Source organism: Cyprinus carpio, chromosome B9 (assembly GCF_018340385.1).
Source record: "Cyprinus carpio isolate SPL01 chromosome B9, ASM1834038v1, whole genome shotgun sequence".
Lineage (NCBI taxonomy): Eukaryota > Metazoa > Chordata > Actinopteri > Cypriniformes > Cyprinidae > Cyprinus > Cyprinus carpio.
In genome coordinates, this window is record NC_056605.1 from 14,413,757 (window position 1) to 14,437,232 (window position 23,476).

General features: G+C 37.0%; 2 protein-coding genes and 1 pseudogene across 2 annotated transcripts; 1 reads left to right on the forward strand and 2 right to left on the reverse strand.

Moving 5' to 3' along the window:
• Positions 1–273: 273 nt before the first annotated feature.
• Positions 274–1,461, reverse strand: LOC109057121 (annotated as a pseudogene).
• A 4,296-nt stretch (positions 1,462–5,757) lies between these two features.
• Positions 5,758–9,802, forward strand: LOC109057122 (uncharacterized protein C13orf42). The gene is made up of 3 exons (XM_019074321.2): positions 5,758–6,567; positions 8,705–8,849; positions 9,065–9,802. Exons 1-3 carry the CDS (start codon positions 6,154–6,156, stop codon positions 9,313–9,315), a joined length of 810 nt encoding a protein of 269 aa, XP_018929866.1. The 5' UTR covers positions 5,758–6,153; the 3' UTR covers positions 9,316–9,802.
• Positions 9,803–11,909: 2,107 nt separating this feature from the next.
• Positions 11,910–16,425, reverse strand: rnaseh2b (ribonuclease H2, subunit B). The gene is made up of 11 exons (XM_042731092.1): positions 16,048–16,425; positions 15,720–15,791; positions 15,493–15,600; positions 15,280–15,356; positions 15,082–15,196; positions 14,903–14,967; positions 14,706–14,808; positions 14,540–14,621; positions 12,679–12,724; positions 12,303–12,380; positions 11,910–12,075 (listed from the first exon to the last, which is right to left on the reverse strand). The coding sequence occupies exons 1-11, from the start codon at positions 16,109–16,111 to the stop codon at positions 11,965–11,967; spliced, it is 921 nt and encodes a 306-aa protein (XP_042587026.1). The 5' UTR covers positions 16,112–16,425; the 3' UTR covers positions 11,910–11,964.
• Positions 16,426–23,476: the final 7,051 nt, after the last annotated feature.

Genomic DNA, 23,476 nt, shown 5'->3' on the forward strand with positions numbered 1-23,476 from the left:
TGAATAAATAATATAATTATACATAAATAATAATAAAATCACATCGTTTTACATAGTGTTTTCTAAGTAAAACAATGAAACCTTTTAAAACTTATTTTATTCATTTATTCATCCAGACTTTTAATGACTGTGGGAACTCAAATAATCAACACCATTTGAATTACAAATTGTATTTAATTTGTGTTCTCAGAATTATTATTACTTTACAATTTCCATAATCACTGATTAACATGCTAGTTTCAAACTATTACACGTTACACAAGAAAGTCCATCTCCAAATTTTTTTTTCTTTCTCCTCTGTCTTTTCATCTCTTCCCACTATCAAACTCACTTTGTCTCAATGGAGATCTGCAGTAGAGGAGTGCTGATCCCGCTGGACTGGTAACAGCTGGTGACTCTCAGCAGGCAGCTGAGCAGCATGTCTTTGGCCCAAGCCGTCTCCACGTTCTGCTCACGGCTCAGCTGGAGAGTCATCTGGTCCAGGCTGGTCTACAGAATCTAAGAGGCCATGATGGGCCTGGTCACCGCAGGTCCCTCGGTCAGGTACTGCTTGTACAGCTCCAAAAGCTTCTGTTCTAGGTAGCCATTGAGCTGTGAGTTAGAGAGAGACTGGCTGAATTGCAGAAGAGATGGACGCTCGCGCCCGCTTTCTTCCCTCCAGCGCCTCGAATTCCTGTACTCGTGGACCAGAGGAGGCAGGAGGGAACATTCCCAGGCAGGCGGAAGAGCCCAGGCTGGGGGTCCTGAATGAGATTGCCCTGTACATCCCCTGCGCTGGGGCTGAGCGGCAGCACCTGGCCATCAGCAATTTGTAAATCGCTGTAATGCTGGCAGATGCTGTGACAGCTTGAGGGCACCAAAAAGGCCTCTGTTTCTGGGTCGTCCACATGCCTGGGGATATCCACACCTATGGCGAGTTGCTGTCCTGCCGCAGGGTCCGTGGGGGAAGGATGGGCATTGCTCTGCTGGGTCTTGGTCCGGGTTGTATTCTCTAGGGATGAGTGGACAGGGCTTTGTGCTGAGAGGAGGTAACTCGCCAGAGACGATGATTGTGCTGTGACCGTGCAGCATGTCGGAGGATTTACACACTCTGGATCAGCTTCAAACATCAAACTCCACAGCTTACCTTCACACAACATCTGCAGTACACAAAGACACGCTGAGCGATTAAAAAGGAGTCTCAAACTCAAAAGATCTAGCATTCAAGAGTTTATTTCAACGTTTTAAGCGTTTACAAGTTTGTTTGTTTTTTATAAAGCAAGAAAGAAGGAAATACTTTGAGCAAGGGTGCATTATATTCATCAAAAGTGACAGTAAAGACATTTAGAACATCACAGAAATTTTAATCACAGATATTTCAAATAAATGCTGTTCTTTAGAATTCTGAAAAAATGCATCACGTTTTCCACATGAAAAAATAAGCAGCAAGAAATGTCTGGAATTAAATGCTTTTTTTTGTGTGTGTGTGTGTGTGTGTGTGTGTGTGTGTGTGTGTGTGTGTGTGTGTGTGTGTGTGTGTGTGTGTGAAACAAAAATAATAAAAATGGCATGACACTCTCTGCAGGTTGTTGTACATATTAAAACATAAGAACATTTTATTGACTTTGTGATCTGAATTTTTTCCTGTCTAAATAATACTAATTATTTTAACAGACATTATTCTGAAAACAGTGTTCTGCTTGTGCATATGTAGTTAAGTGCATACTGGGAGAACATTGCAAGAAAGCCTATAATGTGCTTGTTCACTTGTTTGTTGGTTCATCAGGTAATCTTTCATTTTATATAAGATAGACAGATCATCATCCGTTTTGTCTGGTAACAGAACAACTAGTCAGCAAAGTTGTCTAATATCCCAAAAAAAACACTTGTTAACAGCAAGTCTTGTCTGGTACCCTAAACTGTATTAACAGTCTTCTAAAAGCCAAGATGTTGACTGAGTAAAGTCAGAGAAGAGCAGAAAAGGGACAAGCTGATGATAGTAAAAAGGATCAAAGTTTATTGAATAATCTCAGTTTCAATGCTCAGACTTTATCTGACCAGTACAAATGTATCAAGTGTTGTTATACCTACCTGCTTCACAGCAACATCTCACAAAACCTTGCATTTGTAATATTCCCTCTCATCTCTTATTCGTGAACACAAATTTCATTAAAAACTCCTCAATCATAAGATTAAACAACTACAGGAAACACTATAAGCAGAGATAATAAGAAATACAACACAAAACACACACACACATATATATATATATTATATATATATATATATATATATATATATATATATATATATATATTATTATATGCAGAGATAATAAGAAATACAACACAAAACATATATATATATAATCTCTCCCAGAAATTAGTTATTTTACGGTACTGAAAAATAAAACTATTATCTTTGTTTAAATTGCATTTTATTTTTTTCTAAATTTCGCATTAGACTCCTTCTTTCAGTCTCATATTTTTAACAGTACATATAAACATGTTCCACTGTTTCTTCTTGTCCACAAATTCCACACAAGACCTTCAGTCTTTTCTTAATTATACTCTTGATTTCATTCTTACTTAGATTAACAATAAAGTTAATGTCGTTGTTTTTAACTGCTTCTTTATCTGCAGTTTAATTTCCTTGCGCCGGCAACCATACAAATACCACTGTAATCCCCATCATTTGAATTCTATATAACGTTTGCATTATTTCCATTAAAATGTCTGGTCTACTTTCCGAGTGACTGTATTGTAAACTAGCCAATTATGAACATGAATCTGAACAAACAACTGATTTCAAAGGTCTTATCTCGTCTATCCACTGTATTGCTAATAATAGTGCCATCATTTCCCCTGTATAAACAGATAACTCATTACTGATCCTTTTCCTTACTGATAAATGAAATTCTGGAACAGTAAATGCTACTCATACCTTATTGTCTAAACTCTTTGAAGCATCTGTGTAGATCTGTAGATAGCTGTAGTACTCATTAATATATGTCTGCACATTATATAAATTACATTCCTCACCCCTATTTTTCTGTTCTAACAATGTAAAATCTACTGTAGCATCTGAAAAGAAACCAAGGTTTTATTACGGGTAGTGGTACAGTTGGACTAACATTTAAATGATTAACTTCAAGTTCTGTTGCTTTCTGTATCACTGTTCATCCAAAGCGTTTAATTTTCCTCCTCTCTTTTTCCCAACAAGGTTTTAAAGTATCTAGTGTTGGATGCTCTTGACTATGGGCTTGTAGATTAACCCAGTAATTGACTGATAACTGTACCCTTCTCATTTCTAAGGGCATTTCCCCCATTTCAACCTGTAGTGCTGTAATTGGTGTAGTTTTTATAGCTCCTGTACATAATCTCAATACCTGATGCTGTATATTATCTAACTTTTCTAAGAGACGTTTCTGCTGCTGATCCATACACCACACAACCATAATCTAACACGGATCTAACCAATCCACTATACATGGCCTTTAACGCCATCCTATCTTCCCCTCATTCACTGCCAACTAAACACCTCATTGTATTTATTTTCTTACATTTGTTCACTATATTCTGAATATGCACAGCCCATGTAACTCTTTCATCAAACCATATTCCTAAAAACTTAAAATATTTCACACTTTCTAGTTCTTGATTATATTATTTTAGTTTTATTTTACTTCAATTCTTTTTTTTTTTTTTGTAAAAAAATTTTATTTTTTGTTTTGTCAACTGAGAATTTAAAACCCCATTTATGACCATTCTTCAACTATTGCAATAGCTTCCTGTAATTTTTTAACAATAAAGTCGATGTTCTTTCCCCTTTTCCAGATTGCCCCATCATCAGCAAAGAACGAAAACCCCAGCCCATTAACCAAATCTTCAAATACATCATTTAGCATTATGGAAAACAATAAAGGGCTCACTATACTTCCTTGTGGAGTTCCATACCTACCTTACATAATTTGATTAACATCTTTTCTCTCCACATCATGTCGTATGCCTTCTCTATGATGAAGAAGACAGCCACTACACTCTCTCTATTTATTTGTGCTTTCCTTATTTCATGTTCTAAACACACAGCCGGATCCATTGTATTTCTCCCTCTCCTAAAACCACTCTGATATTTGGATAACAATTTACTATTTTCCACATGATACATTAACCTTTCATTCACCATTTTTTCCATTATCTTACCAATATTAGACGTCAAAGCAATAGGTCTATAATTTCCAGGATTTGTACAATCTTTCCTAGGTTTACCTATTGGAAGTATAACGGCCTCCTTCCAATTTTGTGGTAATTTTCCCTCCTCCCAAATTTTATTGTACATTTTTATTAAAACATCCTTGGAAAATTCACTGAGATGACTTATCATTAAATAGTAAAGCTGATCTTTACCTGGGGCCGATTTCCTAGTTTAATGTTTAAATCCAGAGAAATAAGCCATTTTAACTAGACCGTAGATCGTAGGCCTACTTAAACGGCTGATGCTTATAAATGATTGCATGATTATGTATGAGAAAATTATAATAAATGAATAAAAACAAGATAATAAAACACAAATGTATGATTGCTATCCTGAAGCAACACACACACATAGTTTGCATTTGAAGATCCATAGATCCTTCAATACACACAAGGAATAAACTACTCAATGGTGACCACACAGCTCCTAGAGTCCACCCAATACCCCATCAGAAACTTTAGCCGTCCTGTATGGCTCTAGCTCAAGTGTCTGAAGCATTTGTTTAATATGAATGGATCTGTACTCATCTTTGCATTTATCTTCCTGAGACCCAGTAATTCATTATTTTTAAATAAGTTCTAATAATATATATGAGACACATCTGTCTCAGATGTATCCACTGATAATTTAGTAAAGAAATAAAAAAGTATTGTCATTTTAACATTTTTATTTATTTACAGTAACAGGAAAGTAACAGGAAAAACAAAGTTCTTTTATAATATGTTTCCGACATGTCATTAAGTCAAACCGAAACGCATCACAGAACATCACAGTTCATTTCAATATATTTAAATGTAATAATTTATGATAGTTTTAAATTAGTATTATAACTATTATTGTCTTATTGTCATACTATGTTCACATTTAGCTTGCTATTTTTATATTTAAAAAATAAATTTGTATTGTTGTTAATGTACGTGGGTTAAACACATGCAGTTTTCCTTTTCCATCCTTTATCTATATATTCAGTTACATATAGTAAATGTTAAATAACATTCTGAATTATAAGCTTTAGTTCCTTAAAGATACGTAAAGAAAGTGTTTATTCAGAATATTTAAATGCAGTTCAAAAACATTAAAGAGACAGCTAATTCTTTATAGAAAAAAAAATATATAAAAATGATTTGTCTGAACTAAAGGATAAGGAAAATTTAGTTTTCATTTCCCATCTTTTATCTATACTCAGTTGCATATATATAAATGTTAAGTATTTTTTTCTGAATTATAAGCTATATTTAGAAAAAAAAAGTAAATAGATTATAATAGTTATTATTTAGGAGATCCTTTATCCAGGGTGATTTATGGTTTACCTGAAGCATCATGAAATTGTGCACACACATCTACATTCTGATTAAATAATGTTTATATATGCATACGAAAATACATGTTATGTAACATATGCACTATAGGGCTAACTGTGATAGCCAGCACATGTGTAGCCTAATATGTCTAACGCTGGTTAATTATTCATATGTTATTAGTATAGAGTTACAAGTGCACCGTCTCCATGGCTGCGTTAGAAACCTACCATGACTTCTTTCATACGGTAAGAAATGGCCATCGCTTGCAATATGTCCTTTACGCATTTGGATCAAAAACAGCTCTTCGTCACCACGGACAAGATCAACCAACAAATCTCCATTTGGCTCTGAATTTCTTCAAGATATAAAGAAAGTTTTCGCGCGGAGAGGGATATGGAGAAGCAGAACAGGCTGACTATCACCAATAAAAATAAATAGATTTAAAGCTTACTAAACAAGCAAGCTAAGTAGCCTACATTTTTTAAGCTTTTTACGGTATAAAGTGTTATGATCAAAGGCACAATGGTGATAGAATCCTCGTGGGGTTTGAACCAACATCCTTTCTCATATCAGCCCAGATATTTAACCACTAAACTGCAGCACCCAGACACCGACTGTGATGTTTAAGAAAATCAACGCAGTTTTCCGTCCGAACCACCTTGGACCTCGCTCACGGGACCGGTTCAGGCCCAATGAGGACTACCACAGCGCGTGCACCGTCAAACTGGTCCGGAGCACGTCGATGCTCGTGGTGGGGGAGAGCAGTCGCGCGCCGCAGGACTCCACGCTGAAGCGGAGCGTGAGTGCCGTGAGTGTTGAGACCAGCACGGCCCTGTACTACTACCAGAGCCGAGAGGACCGCGTGTGGCTCTACTCCCAGAACCAGAACTGCTTAGAGTACTTACAGGAACTGGTCGCGCTCAGGCGGCAGTACACCAAGAGCATCAACGACCTCAAGAACAGCGAGCGCAAAGAGACCGCGTCCCGCAAGAAGAACCCCGCACCCCGACCACCGCAAAACAGAGCTGCACAGGTGAGAGGAAACAGGACAAGGCTTACATGTTTAAATATAGAAAAAGTTTTGAACATTGTTAGGCCAAAGTAAAGCAAGTTATGCCAAATTGTCTGCTATAAACTGAAATCGTTATTAACCTATATCTGAGCATTCTATTATTTTATTTTTTTAAACATGACTCACGAAAATAAAAGTTTTATTTTCGAAATAATATGCAGTCTTATTCTGCATATTATTTCGTTTCTTAAGGATAGTCTATTTATAATCTAATCTGAGGTGTTTATTAAGAATATTAAGAGTTACAACAGTTTTAGTTTTGTGCTTTATCAGTTCTAACACATCCGACATATGCAGTGTTATTGCACTACAAGCCCCGAGTTCGAATCCCGGCTCGAGGACCCGCCCCCTCTCTCTCACACTTCGTTTCCTGTCAACTCTAAACTCTAAAATATATCATCATAAAGTCAAAAACAGCAAAAAAAAAAAAAAATTAAAAAAAACCTAGAAGGCACCTGTTCTAATGAAATTAGTTTAAATAAGCAATGCAACTACGCATGTACAATATACAGGTCCTTCTCAAAAAATTAGCATATTGTGAAAAAGTTCATTATTTTCCATAATGTAATGATAAAAATTAAACTTTCATATATTTTAGATTCATTGCACACCAACTGAAATATTTCAGGTCTTTTATTGTTTTAATACTGATGATTCTGGCATACAGCTCATGAAAACCCAAAATTCCTATCTCAAAAAATTAGCATATCATGAAAAGGTTATCTAAACGAGCTATTAACCTAATCATCTGAATCAACTAATTAACTCTAAACACCTGCAAAAGATTCCTGAGGCTTTTAAAAACTCCCAGCCTGGTTCATTACTCAAAACCGCAATCATGGGTAAGAGGTTAACCCAGAAGGCCATCATTGACACCCTCAAGCGAGAGGGTAAGAGCACAGAAAGAAATTTCTGAACGAATAGGGCTGTTCCCAGAGTGCTGTATCAAGGCACCTCAGTGGGAAGTCTGTGGGAAGGAAAAAGTGTGGCAAAAAATGCTGCACAACGAGAAGAGGTGACCTGACCCTGAGGAAGATTGTGGAGAAGGAGCGATTCCAGACCTTGGGGGACCTGCGGAAGCAGTGGACTGAGTCTGGAGTAGAAACATCCAGAGCCACCGTGCACAGGCGTGTGCTTTTGAACCAGAAACAGCGGCAGAAGCGCCTGACCTGGGCTACAGAGAAGCAGCACTGGACTGTTGCTCAGATTGGTCCAAAGTACTTTTTTCGGATGAAAGCAAATTTTGCATGTCATTCGGAAATCAAGGTGCCAGAGTCTGGAGGAAGACTGGGGAGAAGGAAATGCCAAAATGCCTGAAGTCCAGTGTCAAGTACCCACAGTCAGTGATGGTCTGGGGTGCCATGTCAGCTGCTGGTGTTGGGCCACTGTGTTTTTATCAAGGGCAGGGTCAATGCAGCTAGCTATCAGGAGATTTTGGAGCACTTTCATGCTTCCATCTGCTGAAAAGCTTTATGGAGATGAAGATTTTGTTTTTCAGCACGACCTGGCACCTGCTCACAGTGCCAAAACCACTGGTAAATGGTTTACTGACCATGGTATTTACTGTGCTCAATTGGCCTGCCAACTCTCCTGACCTGAACCCCATAGAGAATCTGTGGGATATTGTGAAGAGAAAGTTGAGAGACGCAAGACCCAACACTCTGGATGAGCTTAAGGCCGCTATCGAAGCATCCTGGGGGTTGAGAAACACCTCAGCAGTGCCATAGGCTGATTGCCTCCATGCCATGCCGCATTGAAGCAGTCATTTCTGCAAAAAGGATTCCCCGACCAAGTATTGAGTGCATAACTGAACATAATTATTTGAAGGTTGACTTTTTTTGTATTAAAAAACACTTTTCTTTTTATTGGTCGGATGAAATTTGCAAATTTTTTGAGATAGGAATTTTGGGTTTTCATGAGCTGTATGCCAAAATCATCAGTATTAAAACAATAAAAGACCTGAAATATTTCAGTTGGTGTGCAATGAATCTAAAATATATGAAAGTTTAATTTTTATCATTACAATATGGAAAATAATGAACTTTTCCACAATATACTAATTTTTTGAGAAGGACCTGTATATCATCTTATTTCAAAGACTTCAAGGCCTGAACCATCTGCTCCACCAATCCCAAATGAGGAAGACACACTCCAGTTCTTTGATGCAGTCATTGCAAGCTGTGATCCAGAGCCCAGTCGAAAACCACATGTGGACAGTGGGCATGCAGATGTAGACTTCATAGGTGAGTGTGGAGCTTATTACTATTACCTAATCTCTAGTGTACTCCAAACGCAGCATGAAAAATGCAATTGTGGGATGTTGCACATGTGTACATCTTAACAGAAAAATTGGTCAACTAAAAGTATTTAGTTTTTTCCCCTTCATGTTTCAGTCCTCAGTTTTTTATTGTTTGTTATGTCTGTTTCTCTCCATACTCCCATTTTAATGTTTCTATAGTGGCAACCAGTACCAGCGAGCATGACCTTCACTCTAACTGGGTGCTTCGGGATCCTCGTCGAATCTCCATGACGGAGTCACAGCCCAAGAATTCAGATATCAGTCACGGGCAGGCAGCCCAGCGGAAGGGGGACATGGGAAGCACAGGCAGTAGGAGATGTCTGCAACAAAACCCAATCCACCTGCCAAAAGTTGTGGAGAGTGCCTTTCAGACTCTGCGCTTCAAACCCAAGCTCAAGAAGAAAGAATAGCTGCTTAAGCTGTTCCGCCTGTTGTGCCCAGAGGACAACTAAAACTTCACAGCTGTGCGATCAAGAAGTTGGACCTGGAAGAAAGAATAAGGAATAATCTGACACACCACAGAAGATGTGAGCTCTGTGACGTAATGTCAGTGCTTACTCACTGCCAGAGCTTCATAAATTATCCACAGCAGATCAGAATCCCTTTTTCGGTAGCTCACGATAGCAAACACTTAAGGCCATTAATAGAGCGCAACCACTGAACAATCACCCTGCGCACTGATTCCAGACAAAGCAACTGGAATTTCCTTATCACAATAACACAGATCTGAGGATCACCTATCTAATGAACTAGTCAGATAATTAGACAGGGATCAGACATATGAGTGATGCAAAACACATCAAGGCCAAGGGGCTAGCTATAAACTGCCTAATTATTATAGGTGAGCCTTAAAGGTATAGTTCACCCAAAAATGAAAATTTGATGTTTATCTGCCTACCCCCAGGGCATCCAAAATGTAATTGACAAACAAAGATTTTTAATTCAAACCACTGCAGTCTGTCAGTCATATAATGGAAGTGAATGGGAATCACGGCTTTGAGAGTCAAAAAAACATAAACAAACAAAACCAAATTAAACCCTGCAGGTTGTGATAATACACTGATGTATATGGTTATATTGTTTTTTACCTCTAATTTTCACCACAATGTCTGAACTTTCCTGCGTTCGCGTCTTCTTCTTCTTGCATTATGGCGGATCACAGACTTATAAGTGCATTACTGCCACCTATCTCTCAAGTGGACCATTGACACTCCTGATTGAGATTGTAGATAGTGTCAATGGTCCATTTGAGAGATAGGTGGTGGTAATGCACTTATAAGTCTGCGATCCGCCATAAATCAAAAAGAAGAACGTGCTCAGGACAGTTCGGACATTGCGGTGAATCAGAGGTAAAAAAAAAATCTATATAAATACTGTTCAGTTTCTTGCACAGATCGATCCTTTCGTGTCTTTAAACATCAATGTATCATCACGAGCCGCAGGGTTTAAGGTTTTAATTTGGTTTTATGTTATTTTGACTCTCAAAGCTGTGATTCCCATCCACTTCCATTATAAGACTGATAGACTGCAAGGTTTGAATTAAAAACCTTTGTTTGTGTTCTACTGAAGAAACAAAGTCACCTACATCTTGGATGCCCCGGGGGTAAGCAGATAAACATCAAATTTTCATTTTTGGGTGAACTATCCCTTTAATTAACCAAACGCAAAACTAACACCTCCACTTTGCATTTAAGTCGAGTCTAATCTTATACAGTAAATCTTTGGGGATCCTTACTATAGCATTTCTTTATATAAATTCCTCAAACTGATACTAGGTGCCTTAGTCTGTAGGTTTGTACAATCTTTTTTTATGTTTATAATGTCTATGATGATTTGTGGTTAAGTAAGCTAAGCAGCAAAAGAGTGCTCAATTGTGTGTTAACTACTTCAGCTACTGTTCAAGAGATGTATTTCTACTAGTGAGACTGTTTTTTAAAGCATTAAAGCCTATAAAGAGGAAATGCATGTGTTTGAATCCAGAGCATAAAAATGTCAGGTTTCTTTTTTTTTTTTTTTAAAAAGGAAGCAGGAATTGGGTATTACCTTTTCGTACTGTAAAAACTAAGATCACAATATCAACAGGTGCAATAAGTCTTTACCAGCAAATAATAGTAAATAACATTGAAGGAAATTAAAGGGATATTCCATCCCAAAATGAAAATTGTCATTAATCACTTACCCCCATGTCGTTCCAAACCCGTAAAAGCTCTGTTTGTCCTCGGAACACAATTTAAGATGTTTTGGATGAAAACGTGGAGGCTTGAGACTGACCGATAGACTGGCAAATAAATAACAGTGTCAAGGTGCTGTGTATGCTTTTCTGTGTCATCCACGCCACAAGGATGCGCTGTTTCTATGTGTATTTAGCTTTGATTTGAAATAAAACAGCGCATCCTTGTGGCGCAAATGACACAGAAGAACATACACAACATATGGTGATAATGAGAGACACAGAGGAGACCGTTGACAAAGGAATTGTTGAATAAAGTCGTTATTTTTGTTTTCTTCGCTTACAAAAAGTGTTCCCGTCACTTCATATAACCCAGATTCTGATGGCAGATGGAGTATTCTGACAACGACTTTCATACCTTTTATGGACCTTGACACTGTTATTTACTTGTCAGTCTATGGGACAGTCTCAAGCCTCCAGGTTTTCATCCAAAATATCTTACATTGAGTTCTGAAGACGAACTGAGCTTTTATGGGTTTGGAACGACATGGGGGTCGTGATTAATGAAAATTTTCATTTTGGGATGGAGTATCCCTTTAACTACTACTACACACTGAAGCTATCTCAAATCATGTATCAATGAACAATGTGTTATATATATTAGCATTAAAATTTTGGGGTCAGTGACTTTTTTAAAGAAATTAATACTTTTATTCCACAAGGAGGCATTAAATTCACCAAAAGTGAATTTTTCTTTTGTAATCATTTTAGTACAGCTTTGCATTAAACACAGCACATAATGAGTAGCAAACAAATCAAACAATGGAGCAGAAATTATTTTTTTATAACTTTATTAGCAAAATGTTTTAACATTCAGACAAACACTCACTCAGTTCTTCTCTTGTTTGACTTTGGGGCTGAAGAATGCTGACAAGCTCTTCATGCCAGTTTTGTCAACTTTAGCAAGACTCTTCTGAGCTGCAGTCATCTTCTTTAGGGGCTGAGATAACATAGCACATATTTTAAATGTTAGATTTATCAAAACACTTGCACAGTATCTAAAATTAAGCAGGAAAATGCATTTACGACCAACAGTATTTGAAGCATGAACTGCTGAATGATTTTTTAGACATAGAGAAAAAGACAGTTCTGCTGTAGCAGGTAATGCCATTTCTTTCAATGCTTGTATCATCAATCCCATCAACACTGTTTGCGATTCTAACTCACTTTTCGTGCAAAATCAGCACTGTTGAACTTGGTGTAGTCTTCCCCAGCCTCTACTGGTTTATCTGACAGTTTCCGTTTCTATCGAATGCAAGACAGCAGTCAGAAAAACCAAAACCACCAAAAGATCTTTTGAATCCACCTGAACTGCTACACCATTCCTCTAACTACATTCAGAAACAAAGCATTTATGATGCTGCATGAAACAATGACGAGCTGATTGAGTTTAAGAAGAAATAGGAATCAGAAAGCAAATGATTAACAAGGCATAAATTCAATTAAAGCAAGACCAGACATAATTCAACTACTAACATTCAAGCATAGGAGTAACATGCAAACAGTGAAACAAAACACTTGTATTTCAAGCAGAAAGCTGTACCTTAGAAGGCGGCTCTGTCTCTTTAGGGCTGGATATTTCTGGCAACTTGTAATATAAGAGACAAAAAAAGCATAACTATATGACCTGCATGTTTCAAAATAGTGGTCAACTGATGTGGACTTTTTTTTTCTATATGGCCCATGCAAAAGAGCGCAGGATGGCCAAGGCCAATGTAAAGCCGCTATATATGATATCACACTGTTTCATTTAAAGATACATGCATAACAATTGTTGAAATAAAATTTATATTTATTTTACATAACATTTACAAATTATACAGTGGAGGCCAAAATTATTAGAACACTCGTATTTCCACCAGCTAAAAAGTGTTTAGGTCAGTTATTTCTATCTTTTGCTGTAGTGTGTCAGTAGGAAATATCAGTTTACATTTCCAAACATTCATTTTGCCATTAATTGTAATAATCCAGTGAGATTTTTGTTTGCACAAGGAGTCTGACAACAGCCAGTGCTCCACACAGAGATCTGATCTGATCATCATCATCCAGTCTGTCTGGGATTACATGAAGAGACAGAACAAACTGAGACAGTCTCAATCTGATCAAGAACTGTGGCAATGTCTCCAAGATGCTTTAAGAAACCTACCTGCAAAGCTACAGTACTGTTAAAAGTTTTAGCCACTTGTGTAAAAATGCTGTGAAATGAGGATGCTGTCAAAAATATCAGAAATATATTTCCTTTATCAATTAACTTCTATTAACTAAATTTAATCAACATTTGGTGTGACCATCCTTTGCATTTAAAGCAGCTTTTGCCCTCGGTGCACTTGCACATAGTTTCTCAGGGAGCTTTGCAGGTAGGTCTCTTGAAGCACCTTGGAGATGTTGTCACAGTTCTTCTGGATTTTGTCTGTCTCAGTTTGTTCTGTTTCTACATGCCATTCCTTGTGCAAACAAAATTCTCACTGCATTATTACAATTAATGGCAAAATGAATGTTTGAAAATGTAAACTGATATTTTCTACTGACACACTGCAGCAAACGATAGAAATAACTGATTTAAAATCATTTTTAGCTGGTGAAAATACGAGTGCTCTAATAATTGTGGCCACCACTGTATAATTTGAAAATAAATAAATAATTTGCATGGACCGACAATTAATGTGTGTTTATGCATGTGCACATTTTCAGAGGATCTCTGAATTTGAACAAATTTGTAATTTTAGTGAATTTAATTATATAAAAAGATATAAATATAAAATATAGATATAAAAAGACTCGATTAAATGAAATGCGTATTTGCGGAATGCTGACGGTAGATGAGAAAATATTATAACTATTTTGCTTTTCTATTACTAATAATAAAGCAATGCTGTAATATTTTTTGTGTACCTTAAGTTCTGCTTCATTTATTAGTGCTGGGCAATGTTTAAAATTTTTTATCACACTTAATCGCATGATTGTCTGCAGTTAATCGCATTGTTTAGCACAAAAATCAATAATGCATTCAAAAGTAGTGTATTGTGCACTTTTTTCATTTAAAAGTACTGCTATATGAACAAAAGTGCAATAACATTTGATTTGCAAACACCTTAAAACAAATAAGGTGCTTTTTTACAGCAGTATTCCTTTTACATAATAGCAGTTGAACTATTTATTGTAAATCTCATTTTATAACATTAATGTAATCAAATTAAATATAAAACCAGCTATTTGCCACTGCCAGGGCATTAACGTTTTTATAAAAAATATTTTACAGTTTGTTATAGAAAAACAAGTTTTAAACAAATTTAAAAAACTCCAAATATCCGCCATTATATTGGCCTTGACAATATATCTCGGTCAGCCACTATTTGTGAGGCTGATGTGAAGGATCAGTGTTTGATCAGTGTAGGTGTACATACTGCAGATGCTTGAGGAGAGCTTTGCTCAGGTCTTCACTGATGTACTCTGATATGAGACCATGTGCATAACGTAAGTAGTCCTCTGAAAAAGAACAACAAATACACTAACATTAATAATCAATAATCCATAAAAACATAATCCAACCATATTTATTAATCCATTTACCTTCAGTAGCATCTTCATGTTTCACTCTGACAAACATGCTGGATTTCACTCCTCCACCCACAGATATGTTGCTCTTTTTGAGTGTTTTTACAGTGCGCTGGACCTGAAAGACATTTTTAAAATATTTTTAAATGCAACTTAAATACCCATTGTTGATATAATTTATGATTCTTATACAAGTTAAACATTTTATAAACCTTTTTCTTGAGCCACTCCAAGGTCTTCTCCTGGTTATATCTGTGAAACTTTGAACCGCCTACCTCTGAAAAAGAGGATTCCTTTTTATTTATTTTTTTACATTCAATACAAAATTTGGACATCACACTGTATCTGTAACTAACTTGGCCTATATGTGCCTATAGATTCAAACACACACCTTTCTCATCAGCCACATGATGAAGGGAATCCAGTCCCTGTTTGCAATGCAGAAGCCTTGTACATCCAGGGTAGTCCTCATCCATAACCATCTGCTTCGCAGGCTGGAACTTTCCCTACAGGAAGAGTGCTGTCATTACAGATGAAGCTCATCTTAATGGCTTTTACTGTAATACTTGCATTTTAATTAACTGTTAACCTCGGTGGCAGTACTGCTAATGTATGGCAACAGCAGAAATAAAGGATCAATGGGAGTCACATACAGCAGTCTACCATCTGAGGACACAGATACAAAAGTAAACAATTAGTTCATTTAGATGTAATAAGCAAATTACTAAATGTTGAGCATGTAAATCAATGATCCACAATCACATGTCGAATGGATAGCTCATGTTCAGTGAGGGAAGCTTACCTCTTTGCACTGTCCGTCCAATGAACCAAGACCGAAAGTCTTCAGAAAAGGCCTTTACTTCATAAACACTGACATCACCGCAGCCAAACAGATACAGTGAAGAGCTGCCTGCATTCACAAATAAAGGCAGAACCGTCAGTCAGATGCAGTTTATTTAGATAAACCTCAGACATCACCACCACATACTAAACTGCAAGCTGCTATTAATTTAACTGATATAATAATACCTGTAGCTGGATTCTTTAGTTTGATGAAGGATGGATCATGCTCTTCAGGCCTGCCTGCGTCCAGTGCTGAATCTGAAAGTGAAGGGTGAAATAAAATATTTAAATTAGATTAGACTGATAACAATAAAACAGAACAGCATGGCGTTTTAGCTTAAAGGTATACTGACCCTAAAGTTTGCATACTTCCTAATGCAACATTTGTCATTATCACAAAGCCTCAATAAAATAAGTTGTGCAATGAAGACTGTGTATACAATGTTTCTGCAAGAACATGTGTGTAACATGCAACCCAATAAACTTGTAACTTTAAAATGTAAGGTAACTTTACCTGGAGCGATGACCACCCAGCTGTCGTTGTCGGTGTTCGCAGAGCGTTTCTTTTTAGTGGTCATTTCAAGGACTGACTTAAAAAGTTAAACTGTATCAAACCTGATGATAATAATGTAAGAACGCAAGACCTGTTAGTAGCGGTTCTGCCTCCAGAAAATGGCGGCAAATATTTGTGTGCAGTACAGATAGGGTGTGAAACTGGAAGTGAAGTTTTATTCTGATATTTCTTCACGTCTGGTTAGGCTTATATAACAACCTTTTTTAATCGTGTGTTTAAATAAAAATTATTATCCGAAATCTGTAATAAATGTGAAAAGAGAACAGCGCGTAATTTGAAACCGCGTCAACAACCACCCCTCTCTCAAAATGGTACAACCTCCCAGCATTTCTTAAAGACATAGTAGCACATTTATTTTTGGAACCATTAAAAGTACCGTTGGGAAGATCACTCTCAATATTCTTCGAATTGTTTCGTAATTATTTTGCGTGACATGATATTTATTTAAAAGTCAACAAATGTGGCTGTTGCATATTTACCTATTTACAATCTTTGCAATCTGTTGGGCGCCAACAGTAATGACAGTAATATTATAAACATAAGTTTACCGTTAGCACTGGGACAAAACAAAAGGCAAGAATATTTTGTAAATTAAAAAAAAAAAAAAAAACACCTGGATAAATCTCTTTACCTTTGAAAAATGAGAGGCAGAACCCAGGGTGCTGTACCCAAAGATAAAAAAAAAAAAAAATCAGCTTTGTCTTCAAAGAATAGTGATTTGCTGTAAAATGTCATAATTTATATAGCATTATAAATATTGAGAAAACTGAAATAATGGCTGAAAGGTGAGTGATAATATAATGTCATAATTTTGACAAAATCAAATCAAATGGTAGGCTACATTTCTGATAGCACAATTTCAATGTGGAAATTAAGTGAAAATATTTTTATATACATTATTTAAACGCAGGTTAAGTTACGGGACATGTTTTGTACCATGTCTCAACAATCTGTGAGCAACAGACAATACATTTAATATAATGAACGAATTGCAGCAAAAAAAGAGTAGACACGACACATGGCATCCTCCACACAAAATGAATGTTTCTCACAGTGACCTCAAGATGGAGCCAGTGTCTTGAAAATGCATAAAGTAATGCCCTTCGACTGAATTTACTGCGGATTAATTGCTAGTTTATCACCTGCATGAAAGTTCTAGACATGCTGTAAGCCGTCATAATGATCTTATATCATATCTTAGCTATATCAGTCAGAAAGAAGCTTTTCTGGCATAACAGATTAGCCTACAATAATCAAAGCATTTAAACATAATAGCCTACAATTAACATATATGACACGAGAAATAGCCTAAAATAAAAAATAAAAAATAATAATTAATAATAATAATAATACAAAGTACAATAAAAATAAAAAAAGCTATAAAAAAAATAGCATGTACAGAGATGTGGCTTATAAAGCAAAGCAGTATATGTTGAGCGGTGTGCGTTGACTGATGTAGAATCCATAGATGCGTTACAGTTGCTCTCTTTCCTTTTCTCTTTTGGTTTTCAGGATCTTACAGCTACACTGTCGCTGAGTCGGGAGGCTACTTCTTCAGACTATATCTCAGCTTAACATGTCTGACCATTCCCTCTGCCTTTATCACTCACTTTATCCCTCATATTGTGTAAAAGGGAAAATGTGTCTTTTTTCACTTGTGTCACTCATTAAAACAGCTAACCAAGACATGTCCTGACACAGTCTATGCGTGTGCACTCATGTGTTGCTGATTATGAATCAGGGACCCCCTGTTCTGCTGTAAGTCTGAGGTATTCAGGTCAGCCAAGGTCTGCTGAGCAAGGACATGGTGGAAGGGGAGGAGGGGCTCCAGGACATCCCAGCTGTACAAGAAATTACCATCAAAGAGAGGTTCTATACATACTGGACATATTCAGTTGTCAGATGCCATAATTTTCTAAACAAAAAGTCCATCACAGTTTAGATTTTTAATCTATTTCAAATCTTATTTAATATCACATGAATTCTAAACATTTTAAAATATTATTCTGATTAACATGTCTTTACCATCACTCATGTACCAATCTGTTTATTAAAAAAAAAAAAAAACTATTAGTTACGATGTTCACTGCACCCTCTCTGTTCTTTTTCTCCCTTCCACAGAGACATGACACAGGCACCAATATTGGGTAAATCCATTAGTGTCGTAAGAGACAGAATGAAATCTGGTTGGAAAAAAGAGCGTGGCACAACTTCAAGGCACACAATGACATTTTCAGCTCAAGTTTGTTATACACATCTGACTTGTTGCTCTGTTTTATAAACTGGTTGATGGAACAGATCAGAATAACGATTCTTATTTTGCATCTGAGCCTTACCTCCTCCCACACACATGCAAAATTAGGCAAACACACCTTGCACATTAACATGCTCCCATAACACTGCTGTAAAGAAAATAGTGGCGTTTTACAGGGATTTTTAGTTTTACTTTTGCACACACACTAATACACTCCCAGGAGCGAAGTATAGCCCACACAATGTTTTCCAACTCTTGCACATCGGTCCACAAACAGGGCTGACATCGCGTAATCTACTATCACTCACTGAAGTTACGCGCATTATAACTTATTATAATGTGTGCATTATTTATACTGTCAGATGTCCATCTCTGATGAGTCAAACTGAGCGTGATCTATTTGATCTATCATTTGACTCGTAGCCACAGGAAAATTTGTTTTGACTTATTGGTAGTAAAAACGAAAAATGTCATTTAAAAAATGTCGCTATTATAATAAGAGCTAGGCTTTTACTTTCAACAGGACAAGAAGCTCAAAAGTAGTAATATCGCAAGCTTGATGAAGCAGTAGGCGTCCATTTATTTTGCATTGTCTTGCCAAAATGAAAATCTTATTGTGTTAAACTGATTGTTTCAAAACTGTTATACATACACGTGTGCCGGTTTACAAAATGTAGCATGATGCGTTTTTAAATAAGCAGCTTTACTATATGGATGTGATGATGAATTCATGTATTTTCATACACGGAAACTGTTAGTGAAAAATTCTAATTTTCATATTTGGAAACAACAACAGGAAATTAAAGGATACAAACTTATTCGTTAGTCATTCGAGCAGGCAACGTATTTAGTTAATAAATTCACTAGTTGAAAGAGTGAATTCGTTACTCTACATTTTCACTTGTTCTGCAGCAGATTGCTTTTTGCTTTTTTTTATGTAGCAGAACGACTAGGCTATATTATTGCTTGAAACTTTTCTTTTGCAATTGCTCCTATTAACTAACGTATCAAATTGTTGTAAAATACCAACAGATTGATTGATTGTGTTTGGAATTAGTCAAGATTATTTGATTTATCACTAAGAGAACGATAATCTTAACGAAAACAGGCAAATATCTGACTGTTTCACTAGTAAAACGGCATAAATAATAACTGTATTACCCTAAATTGCTTAGATCATTTTAATTTGATTAGATTATAAGATATTTTGCTGGATTCCTATTTATATATTTACTTAATCCTAAAATCACCTACAGTCACGTAGTGATAATCGTTCGCCTGTATTTGCTGGTTAGAGAGTGAGTAGAGGAAGGTTGGGAAATGCTGAAAACCTCACCTCAGCTGTGTCAACAGGCCGTGTGTTTTTGCCTGTTATAAATAGCCCCACTTTCAAATTAACTTCCTAAACTCCACGTGCCATCTAAAATACAACTATTCAAATAAGATATTCATATTGTAGGCAACATTTACCATTAATCAGTTTTACGACTCCCTTGTTAATGAACTAGCAGCTGGATTACCCTTAACTTTCGAAGTCACTGTTTTGCATACCCATAGAGGTTGTTTTATAAGTGATTTTTGACATACGACAAACTGGAGAAAAAAAAATACTCAAAGGTGAAAAGTGCTTATTTGCCTTAGGGGACTGAGTGAAGAAAAAAAAACTTGTAAACCTTAATATGAACCATGTTAAACTTTTATACCATTATAGGTTTAAAGACAAAATTGTTGAAACAGAAAACACATGTGCTTAAGCAGTTGTGCTTACTGTTGAACGCTCGTGCCACGCATCCTTACCAAAGTGAGGTTTAGCATAATGATGATATTTGACAGGCTTTAGTTTCTCTAATGCAGTTGAACACACCAAACACCAGCCAACAGCAGAAGTCAGCTGTTTCAAATCACAGTGAGGTCTTTCTTTATACTTTTTTTCCCCATAAAACACAAATATACTCTCAAATATGCTTGCAGGTGTACGGCAAAGAAAAAAAAGACATGCAGATCAAGTTCAAACTTTAAAATCAAACAATGGTGTTTTTTTGTCTTTCTTTTTTCCCCATGACATGCACCGAGAAAATGTTTTTTTACTATCGCGTGTCAGTTAATCTCAAATCTGTTCACGATGAAAGTTTCTTACCTCTATCATAACTTCAACAAAATAGGCTATCTCACATTGGAAGGAGACGTAACAATAGGCCTACACGAGATGAGTCATCTGTGAACGTGCACTTGAGCGGATCATAATAAAGCACTTGGCATCTCTCGCGCAGCTAAAGGTAAAGCCTGGTTCTCGCGCCATGCTGTGGAAACACCGGTCTTATGTCGTTGTGTGCAGTTATGACACCCGACTCGGTCGCTGCTCTGTAGCACGTGACCTAATCTGATCCAGTGTGGGTCGTAGGGTTTGAGTCTTGAGTAGCCTATCTAAGGTCGAGCGCTGGCGCTTGTTTTTTTTTTTTTTTTTTTTCTTCCTCTCGCGCAGCGCTACCGCTCCGCCTCCTCAACGCGCAACTTTGACGCTGTGCATAAATACTGGAACAAAAGAAGAACTTCCTCGGTACCTTGTGAAACGGCAGTAAATAAGATGAAACTGTTACGCGAACTGAAATTAACCTGTAAGCGTGCTAGACTTACTTATTAGAACACCCCCCTTGAGTCAAATGATGTCTTCATACACATCCTCAGTTTTCCCCTCAGCGCTTTGGGTAAGTGCCATTCATATTGACTTTGAGGTAGCTGCTGATCAGTCTCTTCGGTCTGTAAATGAGCATAACTGCTGTCATGTTTGAGCATTTTGCGAGGTATTAAATATTTCAGTGGCAGTGCAAGACTAAAAGAAAACTGAATTGTGTTTTGTTGAAACAATGAAACAACGCAGGAGTGGCAACAGTCGACTGCGGAATATCAGCGTCGAACTACTGTCGGAAGGTTTTTGACTCTTAACCGCATCGCTGTCTTAACATCATGTTGTTAATGTTCTAAAAAGTTGTTACATTGTAGCGTTCCGTGAATCAAGGAAGTTTATGTAAATTAAACAACGCTGTAGGCTATTAAAACTAAATAAAAAAAGCGCTGCTTGTCAAATCTTCGGCAACAATTGCTATGGATAAGTTACCGGCTGTCTTGTTATTTTAAAGTGTCTAACAGGTTTGACTCAACTACTCGGTTTTTATTTGTATTGTCCATGAACGATTGCAGGATGTCCATAACGTGTACAAACAGTTTTCGTGAGTAGTCTTTTGTCGTGTTGATCTTCTCACGCAGTGAACAAAGAAGCGCGTAGCAAAGGCTCGGGACCCGAGAGCCCGTGGAAAGTAAAGCGCCCTGTTTACAATAATAACACTAGCTTCACGACGAGGCAAGACTGACAGAGCGCTGCGCCAATGGCGTGCCACGGTTGCTTCGGCAACACGCTATATTTGGAAAGAGTTACATCATCGGAGGACTGCCTTTGAGGGGCGGGACATCCGCGAGGATTGACGCGCTTGTCTGGACTTGCCTGCAGTGCGCTTTGTTATTACTTTCCCCGCTGATAAAAAAAATAAAAACCTGTCACGGATCAAAACACGAAGCATGTTCTTTCAGCATTTCAAAGGCATAGAGAAACTAATAGACTATTTCTTTACAATGAAAGGATAATTAATTGCCTGTCGTGGTTATTAAATGTAAAGTTGGTCACTTTAACAATTGAGGGGAGGGAGAAAAGGAGACGTGATTTTAATCAATACAATACTAAGTGACTTAATTAATAAGTGTAGAGACGTGATTTTAATCAATACTATACTAAGTGACTTAATTAATAAGTGTAGAGGTGGATGAATGAAAAGAGAGGAAAAGACCGAGTCTTAACTTGACTTTGATGTGAATTTGAATGTTGTGGGTGGTGATACTGTTCAGTTGTATAGTCACCTATTGTGATGGTGGGAAGAAAAGAATAGAGTTTGTAGTAGCTTATGACATGCTGTAACATATACACTGACATTTTATTACAATTCGAAGTGGCCTTGAGTGGAAGTAATATGGAAGGCCTAAATTTGCGTATGCATACATTTTCAATAGACTGAACTAAAAAAAGGGATTTTTTTAAAGCTATATGACACATATAGCCTAACAAAATAGATTAGAATAGATTAGAACAATAATAATAGCCAGTCAAGTTTAGTATATCCAGCATTAAAGTCCAGATCCAGAAATGTTCAGATAAAGTTAAACTTACAAGTGACATGCAACGAGTATAGGCACAAAGATTTTACATAAAGGATTTTACTTTAAATGAAGTTCATTGGGTGTACACATATTCAGTCCAGTGTTGTAGCATTCTGCCTAAAGTCATCCATGGTGGATAAGTCGAGAGCAGTTTATGTTCTTTTCTTTTACTATAGACACACTTCCTGTTCTGTTAATCTTCAAATAAAATGAGTCAGTTCCTTTTCCCACTGTGCACATCCACTTCTGCCACCATCCACTTAAACACAAAGACACGTTTCGTAGTGTTGACTGTGTCGGAACACTCACTCTCAGATATTTCATGTTTATTTGTGTCAGCAGTGTCATGCGAGTTTATGTGGGTGTGTCTAAAAATAAGAAATATGCATGATGCAATGATGCCACCCAATTATTGTTTTAGCGAAAAGGTGGGTATTTTATGAGTGTAGAATAAAGCCATCCTGTTTTCTTTAGCAAAAGCACTAGATAGCCTTTGTCTTGGTTTGTACAGTTGCAGTTATTCCTTACAAATTAGGGCTGAGGTTTAGAAAGAATTTAGTCACATAGCCACCAAATACTCCTAAATGCATCATCAGGGGTTGCTTGTCAAATGGTCACAAAGCGGTGCCAAATTTTGAAAGTCATTATCCGAATGATGCAGTCGGCAGTAAACAGAAAGGGGCGGATTTGACAGATGGAGCGCAGTTTCTTTCTTCTCCCAATCAACCTTCACGCTGCTGGTGGTGTGAGTGACGCAGCTCGCAGTTGCTCGCGCTGTCTGCTGCTGTAGTAAACGCAGCCTCTGTTGCCAAGCTACTTGCTTCGTCTTCACGGAAAACATCGACTAACGTTGCGTTCATTTCATGCATTCGTCCTTGTCGAGCGACTGCACACGCACTTTCAAAATCG